The sequence below is a fragment of the Oncorhynchus nerka genome, linkage group LG4, assembly GCF_034236695.1.
Source record: "Oncorhynchus nerka isolate Pitt River linkage group LG4, Oner_Uvic_2.0, whole genome shotgun sequence".
NCBI lineage: Eukaryota > Metazoa > Chordata > Actinopteri > Salmoniformes > Salmonidae > Oncorhynchus > Oncorhynchus nerka.
Window position 1 is genome coordinate 76,198,033 of NC_088399.1, and position 12,814 is coordinate 76,210,846.

At 48.8% G+C, this 12,814-nt stretch overlaps 1 protein-coding gene and 1 long non-coding RNA gene across 3 annotated transcripts in view; one reads left to right on the top strand and one right to left on the bottom strand.

Moving 5' to 3' along the window:
- On the bottom strand, positions 1-9,195 carry sesn2 (sestrin 2). Of its 2 annotated transcripts, none has more exons than XM_029658576.2 (11): positions 8,413-9,195; positions 7,462-7,527; positions 7,171-7,359; positions 6,802-6,984; positions 6,465-6,686; positions 6,255-6,381; positions 6,045-6,160; positions 5,815-5,898; positions 4,837-4,943; positions 4,595-4,739; positions 1-4,472 (listed from the first exon to the last, which is right to left on the bottom strand). In XM_029658576.2, the coding sequence occupies exons 1-11, from the start codon at positions 8,749-8,751 to the stop codon at positions 4,386-4,388; spliced, it is 1,665 nt and encodes a 554-aa protein (XP_029514436.2). In that variant the 5' UTR covers positions 8,752-9,195; the 3' UTR covers positions 1-4,385. The 2 variants fall into 2 exon arrangements, with proteins under 2 accessions (XP_029514436.2, XP_029514438.2); XM_029658578.2 differs by lacking the exon at positions 8,413-9,195 and adding an exon at positions 7,955-8,094.
- LOC115128609 (uncharacterized) overlaps positions 8,470-12,814 on the top strand; it is a 7,750-nt gene continuing 3,405 nt past the window's right edge. The window contains exons 1-2 of the long non-coding RNA XR_010463840.1: positions 8,470-8,560; positions 9,774-9,946. This is a non-coding gene — a long non-coding RNA (uncharacterized LOC115128609). The remainder of the gene's footprint in view (positions 8,561-9,773; positions 9,947-12,814) is intronic.

The following is a 12,814-nucleotide window of genomic DNA, read 5'->3' on the forward strand; positions in this document are numbered from 1 at the left end:
TTGATTTTGATAACAAAATACATTTTATTGTACATTAAAAAAATACATGAACCATTCATTCAATTGTCTTATGTATGATCTGAAGCATTAAATGGTAACAGCCACTGTGAACACAGTAGCTAGTACAATAATAGTTTAACACAGTGAGATGATTGATTGATTGACTGGATCAACCTAACTCTATAATGTGTAGCATTATAACCACAAACACGAAATAGGCAGTTTATTACACATAGCAGAATAAACACAACATTGACTTATGATCAATGTGAACTGTCGGATTCAGACATTAACTGTGTGTAGTCATGTAGCGTATGACGGGCCCGTAGTCATGTAGCGTGTGACAGTCCGTAGTCATGTAGCGTATGACGGGCCCGTAGTCATGTAGCGTGTGACAGTCCGTAGTCATGTAGCGTGTGACAGCCCGTTTGACATGTAGCGTGTGACAGCCCATAGTCATGTCATGTAGCGTGTGACAGCCCGTTTGACATGTAGCGTGTTACAGTCCGTAGTTATGTCATGTAGCGTGTGACAGCCCGTAGTCATGTCATGTAGCGTGTGACAGGCCCGTAGTCATGTCATGTAGCGTGCTACAGTCCGTAGTTATGTCATGTAGCGTTCGACATGTAGAAATGTGACAGCCCATTTGACATGTAGCGTGTGACAGCCCGTAGTCATGTCATGTAGCGTGTGACAGGCCGTAGTCATGTCATGTAGTGTGTGACAGCCCGTAGTCATGTCATGTAGTGTGTGACAGCCCGTAGTCATGTCATGTAGCGTGTGACAGGCCGTAGTCATGTCATGTAGCGTGTGACAGCCCGTAGTCATGTCATGTAGCGTGTGACAGCCCATAGTCAGGTCATGTAGCGTGTGACAGCCCGTAGTCATGTCATGTAGTGTGTGACAGCCCGTAGTCATGTAGCGTGTGACAGGCCCGTAGTCATGCCATGTAGCATGTGACAGCCCGTAGTCATGTAGCGTGTGACAGCCCGTAGTCATGTCATGTAGAGTGTGACAGTCCGTAGTAATGTAGCGTGTGACAGCCAGTAGTCATGTCATGTAGCGTGACAGCCCGTAGTCATGTCATGTAGCGTGTGACAGCCCGTAGTCAGGTAGTGTGTGACAGCCCGTAGTCAGGTCATGTAGCGTGTGACAGGCCTGTAGTCATGTCATGTAGCGTGTGACAGCCCGTAGTCATGTCATGTAGCGTGTGACAGCCCCGTAGTCATGTAGCGTGTGACAGCCCGTAGTCATGTCATGTAGCGTGTGACAGGCCCGTAGTCATGTCATGTAGCGTGTGACAGCCCGTAGTCATGTAGCGTGTGACAGCCCGTAGTCATGTCATGTAGCGTGTGACAGCCCGTAGTCATGTAGCGTGTGACAGCCCATAGTCATGTAGCGTGTGACAGCCCATAGTCATGTAGCGTGTGACAGCCCATAGTCATGTAGCGTGTGACAGCCCATAGTCATGTAGCGTGTGACAGCCCATAGTCATGTAGCGTGTGACAGCCCATAGTCATGTCATGTAGCGTGTGACAGGCCTGTAGTCATGTCATGTAGCGTGTGACAGGCCTGTAGTCATGTCATGTAGTGTGTGACAGCCCGTAGTCAGGTCATGTAGCGTGTGACAAGCCTGTAGTCATGTCATGTAGCGTGTGACAGCCCGTAGTCAGGTCATGTAGCGTGTGACAAGCCTGTAGTCATGTCATGTAGCGTGTGACAGCCCGTAGTCATGTCATGTAGAGTGTGACAGTCCGTAGTCATGTAGCGTGTGACAGCCAGTAGTCATGTCATGTAGCGTGACAGCCCGTAGTCATGTCATGTAGCGTGTGACAGCCCGTAGTCAGGTAGCGTGTGACATCCCATAGTCAGGTCATGTAGCGTGTGACAGGCCTGTAGTCACGTCATGTAGCGTGTGACAGGCCGTAGTCATGTCATGTAGCGTGTGATGGCCTGTAGTCATGTCATGTAGCGTGTGACAGGACGTAGTCATGTCATGTAGCGTGTGACAGGCCCGTAGTCATGTCATGTAGCGTGTGACAGCCCCGTAGTCATGTAGCGTGTGACAGCCCCGTAGTCATGTAGCGTGTGACAGCCCATAGTCATGTAGAGTGTGACAGTCAGTAGTCATGTAGAGTGTGACAGTCCGTAGTCATGTAGTGTGTGACAGCCCGTAGTCATGTAGCGTGTGACAGGCCCGTAGTCATGTCATGTAGCGTGTGACAGCCCGTAGTCATGTAGCGTGTGACAGCCCATAGTCATGTAGAGTGTGACAGTCAGTAGTCATGTAGAGTGTGACAGTCCGTAGTCATGTAGTGTGTGACAGCCCGTAGTCATGTAGCGTGTGACAGGCCCGTAGTCATGTCATGTAGCGTGTGACAGCCCGTAGTCATGTAGCGTGTGACAGCCCATAGTCATGTAGCGTGTGACAGCCCATAGTCATGTAGCGTGTGACAGCCCATAGTCATGTAGCGTGTGACAGCCCATAGTCATGTAGCGTGTGACAGCCCATAGTCATGTAGTGTGTGACAGCCCATAGTCATGTCATGTAGTGTGTGACAGCCCATAGTCATGTCATGTAGTGTGTGACAGCCCGTAGTCAGGTCATGTAGCGTGTGACAAGCCTGTAGTCATGTCATGTAGCGTGTGACAGCCCGTAGTCAGGTCATGTAGCGTGTGACAAGCCTGTAGTCATGTCATGTAGCATGTGACAGCCCGTAGTCATGTCATGTAGCGTGTGACAGCCCGTAGTCATGTCACGTAGCGTGTGACAGCCCGTAGTCATGTCATGTAGCGTGTGACAGCCAGTAGTCATGTCATGTAGCGTGTGACAGCCCGTAGTCAGGTAGTGTGTGACAGCCCATAGTCAGGTCATGTAGCGTGTGACAAGCCTGTAGTCATGTCATGTAGCATGTGACAGCCCGTAGTCATGTCATGTAGCGTGTGACAGCCCGTAGTCATGTAGCGTGTGACAGCCAGTAGTCATGTCATGTAGCGTGTGACAGCCTGTAGTCATGTAGCGTGTGACAGCCCGTAGTCATGTAGCGTGTGACAGCCAGTAGTCATGTCATGTAGCGTGTGACAGGCCGTAGTCATGTCATGTAGCGTGTGACAGCCCGAAGTCATGTCATGTAGCGTGTGACAGGCCGTAGTCATGTCATGTAGCGTGTGACAGCCCGTAGTCATGTCATGTAGCGTGTGACAGCCCGTAGTCAGGTCATGTAGCGTGTGACAAGCCTGTAGTCATGTCATGTAGCATGTGACAGCCCGTAGTCATGTCATGTAGCGTGTGACAGCCCGTAGTCATGTCATGTAGCGTGTGACAGCCTGTAGTCATGTAGCGTGTGACAGCCCGTAGTCATGTAGCGTGTGACAGCCAGTAGTCATGTCATGTAGCGTGTGACAGCCCGTAGTCAGGTAGTATGTGACAGCCCATAGTCAGGTCATGTAGCGTGTGACAGGCCGTAGTCATGTCATGTAGCGTGTGATAGCCCATAGTCAGGTCATGTAGCGTGTGACAAGCCTGTAGTCATGTCATGTAGCGTGTGACAGCCCGTAGTCATGTCATGTAGAGTGTGACAGTCCGTAGTCATGTAGCGTGTGACAGCCAGTAGTCATGTCATGTAGCGTGACAGCCCGTAGTCAGGTAGCGTGTGACATCCCATAGTCAGGTCATGTAGCGTGTGACAGGCCTGTAGTCATGTCATGTAGCGTGTGACAGCCCGTAGTCATGTCATGTAGCGTGTGACAGCCCCGTAGTCATGTCATGTAGCGTGTGACAGGCCCGTAGTCATGTAGCGTGTGACAGCCCCGTAGTCATGCAGCGTGTGACAGCCCCGTAGTCATGTCATGTAGCGTGTGACAGCCCGTAGTCATGTCATGTAGCGTGTGACAGGCCGTAGTCATGTCATGTAGCGTGTGACAGGCCGTAGTCATGTCATGTAGCGTGTGACAGCCCGTAGTCATGTCATGTAGCGTGTGACAGGCCGTAGTCATGTCATGTAGCGTGTGACAGCCCGTAGTCATGTCATGTAGCGTGTGACAGGCCTGTAGTCATGTCATGTAGCGTGTGACAGGCCTGTAGTCATGTCATGTAGCGTGTGACAGCCCGTAGTCATGTCATGTAGCGTGTGACAGCCCGTAGTCATGTCATGTAGCGTGTGACAGGCCTGTAGTCATGTCACGTAGCGTGTGACAGCCCGTAGTCATGTCACGTAGCGTGTGACAGCCCGTAGTCATGTCACGTAGCGTGTGACCACCCGTAGTCATGTCACGTAGCGTGTGACAGCCCGTAGTCATGTCACGTAGCGTGTGACAGCCCGTAGTCATGTCACGTAGCGTGTGACAGCCCGTAGTCATGTCACGTAGCGTGTGACAGCCCGTAGTCATGTCATGTAGCGTGTGACAGCCCGTAGTGTGTATAGTAGAGCAGCCTGTAGTCGAGCCTCCATCAGCAGCAGGTTGACATGGACCTGGAGAAAGAGAAACAGGAAGACACAGAGTCAGTCAGTAACACACCTGACACACAAGAAAGGTAGCTACAGATGGACAGAGTGTTTAGCGATGGTTTTGAATGAGTGTGTGTGGCGCGTACCTTCTCAGAGTGTCTGAAGAGTCTCCAGTAGGCAGAGTAGATCCTATCTGTAGTCTGTTCTGGATGACACGCTACTGTTTTCACAAACATCTTGAGGCCTCGCTCCAACAACACATTCACCTCTCCGTAGTCGTAGTCATCGTACCTACACACACACAAAACATCAGTATAATAGACAAACCCAGGTGCACAAACACACACAGTTATGAACATACAAGTGTGTGTGTGTGTGTGAGACTGACCGTATTCCGTAGAGGCAGTGTATGTAGTTCCAGAGAGCCTTGCGGAGTGTGTGTGTGTCCACATCCTTGTGCATCGCCATCCTGTTGTAGGTTAGACTACACACAACCTGACAGAAGACAAGACGTCACGCCATCAGTATCAACCTGACAGACACGCCATCAGTATCAACCTGACAGACACTCCATCAGTATCAACCTGACAGACACTCCATCAGTATCAACCTGACAGACACTCCATCAGTATCAACCTGACAGACACTCCATCAGTATCAACCTGACAGACACTCCATCAGTATCAACCTGACAGACACTCCATCAGTATCAACCTGACAGACACGCCATCAGTATCAACCTGACAGACACTCCATCAGTATCAACCTGACAGACACTCCATCAGTATCAACCTGACAGACACTCCATCAGTATCAACCTGACAGACACTCCATCAGTATCAACCTGACAGACACTCCATCAGTATCAACCTGACAGACACGCCATCAGTATCAACCTGACAGACACGCCATCAGTATCAACCTGACAGACACTCCATCAGTATCAACCTGACAGACACGCCATCAGTATCAACCTGACAGACACGCCATCAGTATCAACCTGACAGACACTCCATCAGTATCAACCTGACAGACACTCCATCAGTATCAACCTGACAGACACTCCATCAGTATCAACCTGACAGACACTCCATCAGTATCAACCTGACAGACACTCCATCAGTATCAACCTGACAGACACTCCATCAGTATCAACCTGACAGACACTCCATCAGTATCAACCTGACAGACACTCCATCAGTATCAACCTGACAGACACTCCATCAGTATCAACCTGACAGACACTCCATCAGTATCAACCTGACAGAAGACAAGACGTCATTCCATGAGTATAAACCAGATGTGTGTGTTGGTTAATATGTCAGAGGTGAAGGGTCAACACGTTAAAGGGTACTTGTTGTAGTACCTGGAACTTCTCCTCCAGTAATTGGCCCATGTCTGGTAACAGTCTGTTCACTAGGGAGAATCCATGGTCTTCCCATGAGTAGTCCTATATACACACACACACACACTATAAATTGTACATGCATCTTTTATGCACACCAACAACCATAGCTTTCCCATGAGAAGTCCTATAATCAGACATGCAAACATTATACACACACACCTCTCTCTCACACACACACACACACACACCTGTGCTCTCATGGTAGGAGGTGACTGTTCTCCTCGGATGGAGAAGTCTTCATAGATGAACTCTGGATCCTCCACTAACCTCAACACTAAGTCAGAGGGGGCTCCCCGTACCACTGCTACACACACACACAAGTCAGAAAGAATGCCATGGAAAACAGCCACAGAGTGAGACAGCGTGTGCGTAAATGTGCAGTGGAGGTGTGTGTGTACCAGTAGGTATGCTCTCGCTCCTCTCCCTCTCAAAGCGAGTGATCATCTCTTCCTGACTACACTCCTCCACCTGCTGTTGTAACTCCACCATCCTCTTCATCAATGCCTCCACCTCCGTCACTCCATCCTGACAGAGAGAGAGAAGGAAATAAGTGACTGATTTACATGTTGTCACTTATCCAGCGACCTAGACTGCATCTCAAATCTCACCTCTGGCTTGCCGTCCTCGGGGGCGGGACTGTGAGGGCTTTGTGGCATGTTATTGGATGGTGATGGTGGGCAGAAGGCGTGGCCTCCTATGTGGTCGGGCTCAGGGTGTAGGCCACACCCCCAAACAAAGGAGGACAGCGAATGAGAGTGAGTCATCAGAACAACTGCGTGGATCAGCTCAGCCAATGACCAACGATCATCCGCCCCAGGACACACCAACTCCTGCAGGAGAGGGGGTGGACGACCATTACTGTATACCTGTGTGTGTGTGTGTGTGTGTGTGTGTGTGTGTGTGTGTGTGTGTGTGTGTGTGTGTGTGTGTGTGTGTGTGTCTCACCTGTATGTGCTGTTGTGTGATGAGCCAGGGTCTGTGTGCCAGCAGCTTGTTAAGTGTGTGTAGGCAGCGTATTTTGGGGTGTGTGTGTTGTAGCCCCTCCAGCCAGCTCTCCTCCCCCCCCGCCTCCAGGAACCCTGCACTATGCTGTTGGACAAGGTAGGAACACTGGTGACGAGCTGCAGCCTGGGGAGAGAGGGAGAAAAGAGAATAGAGAAAAAGTGGGAGGGAAAGTAGAGAGAGACAGTGTGTTTGAGGGGATCAGCTTGAGTAAGGTAATTACATAATAAGTCATTATTTGAGATGTAAAGTGATTTGTTGATCAGTGATTCTGTGAAGTTATGGTTCAGTTTAGGCAGTACATGCTCTCACCATGACAACGATGTAGTGCCTCCAGGGGCGGGGTAGCGGGCCATCCAGCTCCAGCAAAGCATGCTGGGTACGCAGGAAGCAGCTGAGGTAGGTGGGGTGAAGGGCCATCACCATGGTGATGTGGTCAAAACGACCCAATGAGAGGAAGGCTTCTATCAGAACTTCCTGATCTGGTCCCTCATCCAAAATCTGAGAGGGAGTCAGAAACACACACAGTAAGATCATGGACAAACTGATACTGTCTCACACTCACTGTAATAGTCATATGCTTATCCGTGCACACACACGTACCACTTGTGCAGGGATGAAGGCACTAGGACCGGAGGCCAAAGCCTGAGGAATCTCAACACCTTGCTCCTGTGTGTGAGAGAGAGAGCGAGAGAGAGAGACCATGAATAACTATATGGAATGACACAATTCCGTCACCAACTCAAACATCCACATTTTCTTCAATAAAAACATCCCTCTACAGGACAGAGAAGTAGAAATACTGGTTTCCTGCTTTGTGATCCACCAAATACACAACACCTTATTTCTAGCTCTTATTCTTAGACTGTCATTGTTCTATCTACAGTATGTTATAGCCATGACGCAGGCTTAAGTAGACCCAAACACTTGTGCCAGAGCCATCTAGAACAGTGAAGTTACTATATCAGATGCCAGTTACAACTGCCTCCCTGTTAGCCCAAATTGAAGTAACACTGTAACATGATACCTGAGCAACAGCTTTTATACTAGGAACCAAATTCATAATATACAACCATCCACATTCCCAAACACTCACCATCATCTGGAGTTGACAGGTTAACTCTGCGGTATATATACTATGTTAACAGCAAAAAAACTACAGGACCCGGTAAATCTGTTTTCTTTCAGTAATGTAATGAATCGTGAGCGTGCCGTGGTGTTTCGATAAGAGCTCAACGGGGGCGTGCCCTAGTCTTACATCATCCCGTGCTCGACTGTCTGATGAAACAAACTGGCAACTGACAGAAGACAGCTGGGAACTTAACTGTCATTGACTGGGGTTATCATCGTTCGTCATGACTTCATGTACCTTTAATTCATGGAAACTCCTCAATCTTGTCATTTGATGAGCAACATCACATAGCTGGATCAATGACATGAGTCAATGACATATTGTGTAAATTATTTGCTCCTCTCAGGCAAAAATGAACGTTTCTGGCAACTGGCAAACCATGCTAGTTACCCGTCTCGCTGTCTCTGTTGCTCGGGCCCTACCTGTGCAGTCCGCAGTAGTTCCGCTGCCCTCTCGCGGACCTCCTGTAAGGGGCAGGACCGGGAGACCCGCAGCAGCTGCAGGAGAGTGTGTTTATCGAGACGAGCAGAACCGGGTCGGTCCAGACCCAACCGGGACATGACGCTCTGGGTCAGTTCTTCCAGCGCCTCTGCCCTCTCCGCCTCGTCCCTGCTGCACAGCCGAGAAAAGTTACTCGGGTTCGGCCCGAATTCGGGTTGATGATGTCGGCTTTTAGGTCTGGGATCTTCGGAGTTGGTGGTTCTATCTCCATTACCTTCACAGAGCGCGTCCGTCGGTGGTTCTAGCGCCACCTCTTCCATAGCAACCTGCACAGAACTGTGCCTTGTCCCTAGCTGGCTGGCTAACGCTGGTTTCGGAATGCTGGTGTGCTAGCTAGTTAGCATTTAGGCTTTCACAACTCAGTCAGATTTCGTCAATTGACCGTAGTCGGCAGTAATCCCCACATATTTTGTTCTCAAATCGACAGATTTTTTTTCTCAAGTAATGACAACACATTTAATTTGAATCTAGCTTGCTAACGTCTCGAGCACGGGGCACATCATTACCGAAGGCTAGCAAGTTGTTCATCCCTGTCAATTTGAATCGGATCAAAACAGCGAAAGCGTCTGCAGCAATATACGTCCATTATATAAGGTTCTGGTATCGAATATGTGACAGATATTCGTCACTTGTCCGGGTGATCTTTCAGATGTGGAGAAATTTGCTGACTTTCATGATCTGTCCATTCGCCGGTATCAACTCCTCTACTTTGCGTGCCCACTGACGTCACAGATTAAAAAAATAAATTGGTCTGGGGTTTATGGATTCTTCATTCTGAAGGCGTGTTCCCTCACCATATGATAATGATATTGTAATATGCATTAGGTACTGTCAAAATAGTTAACTATGTACATTTGTATTCTTGATTTGTTGCCCATTGTTCCATCTACTTGGATTCTTGCTGCTGTTGAAATTCAAATTATGGGGATAGACTGGTTTTCGGTGTAGAGTCTGGAGTTCATGAAAGTAGTGAGAGTGAGGACACACAGCAAACTTTATTCTTAGCACCTCTACCTTTATATCCTCCCCCAGAGGGGGTTGTGTGTGTGTGTTAAGTACTCCCAGTTAACACTGTTCCTCACACTGTGTGTGTGTGTATTCAGTACTCCCAGTAAACACTGTTTCTCACACTACAGGTGTGTGTTCAATTGGGAAAAAAGTTGGAAAATGGCACCGACAGAGAGGGCTGCCGCGCTTTTAGCTCTTAGGTAATTTTGCAGAATTTTGTTTTATTATGTGTTATTTCTTACATTATTTGCTTTTTTTGCATTATTACATACAGCCGGGAAGAACTATTTGATATCAGAGCGGCGGTAACTCATCAGCACTACCAGCATTACGACCAGGAATACAACTTTCCCGAATCGGATCCATTGTTCGTTTTCCAGAGGCCGATCCAAAACAGCGCCGGCGGAGGAGAGGTACTCCGCGTGGTCTTCTAAACTGACTTAGCAGGTATGCACACCACCCACCTTTTCCGAGTATATTACTCACTAATGTTCAGTCTCTGGATAATAAAGTTGATGAGCTCAGGGAGAGGATTTATTTCCAGAGAGACATCAGGGATTGTAACATACTCTGTTTCATGGAAACATGGCTCTCTCGTGATATACTGTCTGAGTCCGTCCAGCCAGTTGGGTTCTCAGTTCATCGCACAGACAGGAATAAATATCTCTCTGGGAAGAAGAAGGGCGGGGGTGTATGTTTCATGATAAACGACTCATGGTGTGATTGTGATAACATACAGGAACTCAAGTCCTTTTGTTCACACGACCTAGAATACCTCACAATCAAATGCTGACCGTATTATCTCCCAAAATAATTCTCTTTGGTTATAGTGACAGCCGTGTATCCCCCCTCTAGCCGATATCACGACGGCCCTCAAAGAACTTCACTGTACTATATGCAAACTGGAAACCACATATCTTGAGGCCGCATTTATTGTAGCTAGAGATTTTAACAAAGCAAATATGAGAAAAAGGCTGCCTAAATTCTATCAACACATTGACTGTAATACTCGCGCCACTAAAACACTCAACTATTCAACGCTGCTCTGACCAAACGGAATCTACGCTTCAAGATTGTTTTGATCACGCGGACTGGGATATGCTTCCTGTAGCCTCAGAGAATAATATTGATGAATACACTGATACGGTGGCGGAGTTTATCAGGAAGTGTATAGGAGATGTTGTACCCACAGTGACTATTAAAAACTACCCTAACCAACGCCTCCCGGGTGGCGCAGTGGTTAAGGGCGCTGTACTGCAGCGCCAGCTGTGCCATCAGAGACTTTGGGTTCGCGCCCAGGCTCTGTCGTAACCGGCCGAGCCCGGGAGGTCCATGGGGCGACGCACAATTGGCCTAGCGTCGTCCGGGTTAGGGAGGGCTTGGTCGGTAGGGATGTCCTTGTCTCATCGTGCACCAGCGGCTCCTGTGGCGGGCCGGGCGCAGTGCGCGCTAACCAAGGTTGCCAGGTGCACGGTGTTTCCTCCGACACATTGGTGCGGCTGGCTTCCGGGTTGGATGCGCGCTGTGTTAAGAAGCAGTGTGGCTAGGTTGGGTTGTGTATCGGAGGACGCATGACTTTCAACCTTCGTCTCTCCCGAGCCCGTACGGGAGTTGTAGTGATGAGACAAGATAGTAGCTACTACAACAATTGGACACCACGAAATTGGGGAGAAAAAGGGGTAAAAATTCAACAAACAAAACTACCCTAACCAGAAACCATGGATAGATGGCAACATTTGCGCAAAACTGAAAGCGCAAACCCTCGCATTTAACCATGGCAAGGTGACTGGGAATATTGCTGAATACAAACGGTGTAGTTATTCCCTCCGAAAGGCAATCAAACAGGCAAAATGTCAGTTTTGTCGCAATTCAACGGCTCAGTCACGGCCGAGGGAAAGGGAAAACCAGCAACGTAAAAGACACAGACGTCTTGCTTCCGGACAAGCTAAACACCTTCTTCGCCCGCTTTGAGGATAACAAGAACTGTAGGCTCTAATTCTCCTTGGCTGATATTTAAGCTTGTTAACCCTCGCTAGGCTGCCGACATCCCTAGCCGCGTCCTCAGAGCATGCGCAGACCAACTGGCTGGAGTATTTACGGACATATTCAATCTCTCCCTATCCCAGTCTGCTGTCCCTACTTGCTTCAAGATGTCCACCATTGTTCCTGTACCCAAGAAAGCAAAGGTAACAGAACTATAGGACTATCGCCCAGTAGCACTCACCTCTGTCATCATGAAGTGCTTTGAGTGACTAGTCAAGGATCATATCACCTCTACCTTACCTGACACCCTAAAACCACTTCAATTTGCTTATCGCTCTTATCGCTCAATAGATCCACTGACGATGCAATCGCATTGCATTGCACACTGCCCTATCCCACCTGGACAAGAGGAATGCCTATGTAAGAATGCTGTTCATTGACTCTAGCACAGCATTCAACACCATAGTGTCCAAGCTCATCATTCAGCTTGAGGCCCTTGGTCTGAACCCCACCTTGTGCAACTGAGTCCTGGACATCCTGACGGGCCGCCCCCAGGTGGTGAAGGTAGGAAAAAACACCTCCACTTTGCTGATACTCAACACTGGGGCCCCACAAGGATGCATCCTCAGCCCCCTCCTGTACTCCCTGTTCAAATCAAAATCAAATCATATTGTACTCCCTGTTCACCCATGACTGCGTGGCCACACATACCTCCAACTCAATCATCAAGTTTGCAGAAGACACATCAGTAGTAGGCCTGATTACCAACACTGACGAGACAGCCTACAGAGAAGAGGTGAAGGCCCTGGGAGTGTGGTGCCAGAAAAATAACCTCTCGTCCAACATCAACAAAACAAAGGAGCTGATCGTGGACTTCAGGAAACAGCAGAGGGAGCACCCCCCTATCCACAGACAGGACCGTAGTGGAGCAGGTGGAAAGCTTAAAGTTCCTCGGTGTACACATCACATAAAAACTGAAATGGCCCACCCACACAGAGGGTGGTGAAGAAGGCGCAAAAGCGCCTCTTCAACCTCAGGAGGCTGAAGCAATTTGGCTTAGCACCTTAAACCCTCACAAACTTTTACAGATGCACAATTAAGAGCATCCTTTCAGGCTGCATCACCGCCTGGTACAGCAACTGCACCGCCCGCAACCGCAGGGCTCTCCAGAGGGTGGAGTTGCTATCGCTTCCACTGGATGTCACCAGTCTTTAGAAATTGGTTGATGTTTTTCCTTTGATAAATGAAGAAGTAGCCCTGTTCAGAACGAGGGTCGAGTGAAGTGTACTGTTTGATAGAGGCGCGTGACCTGAAAAGCACGCTCCACTTTGT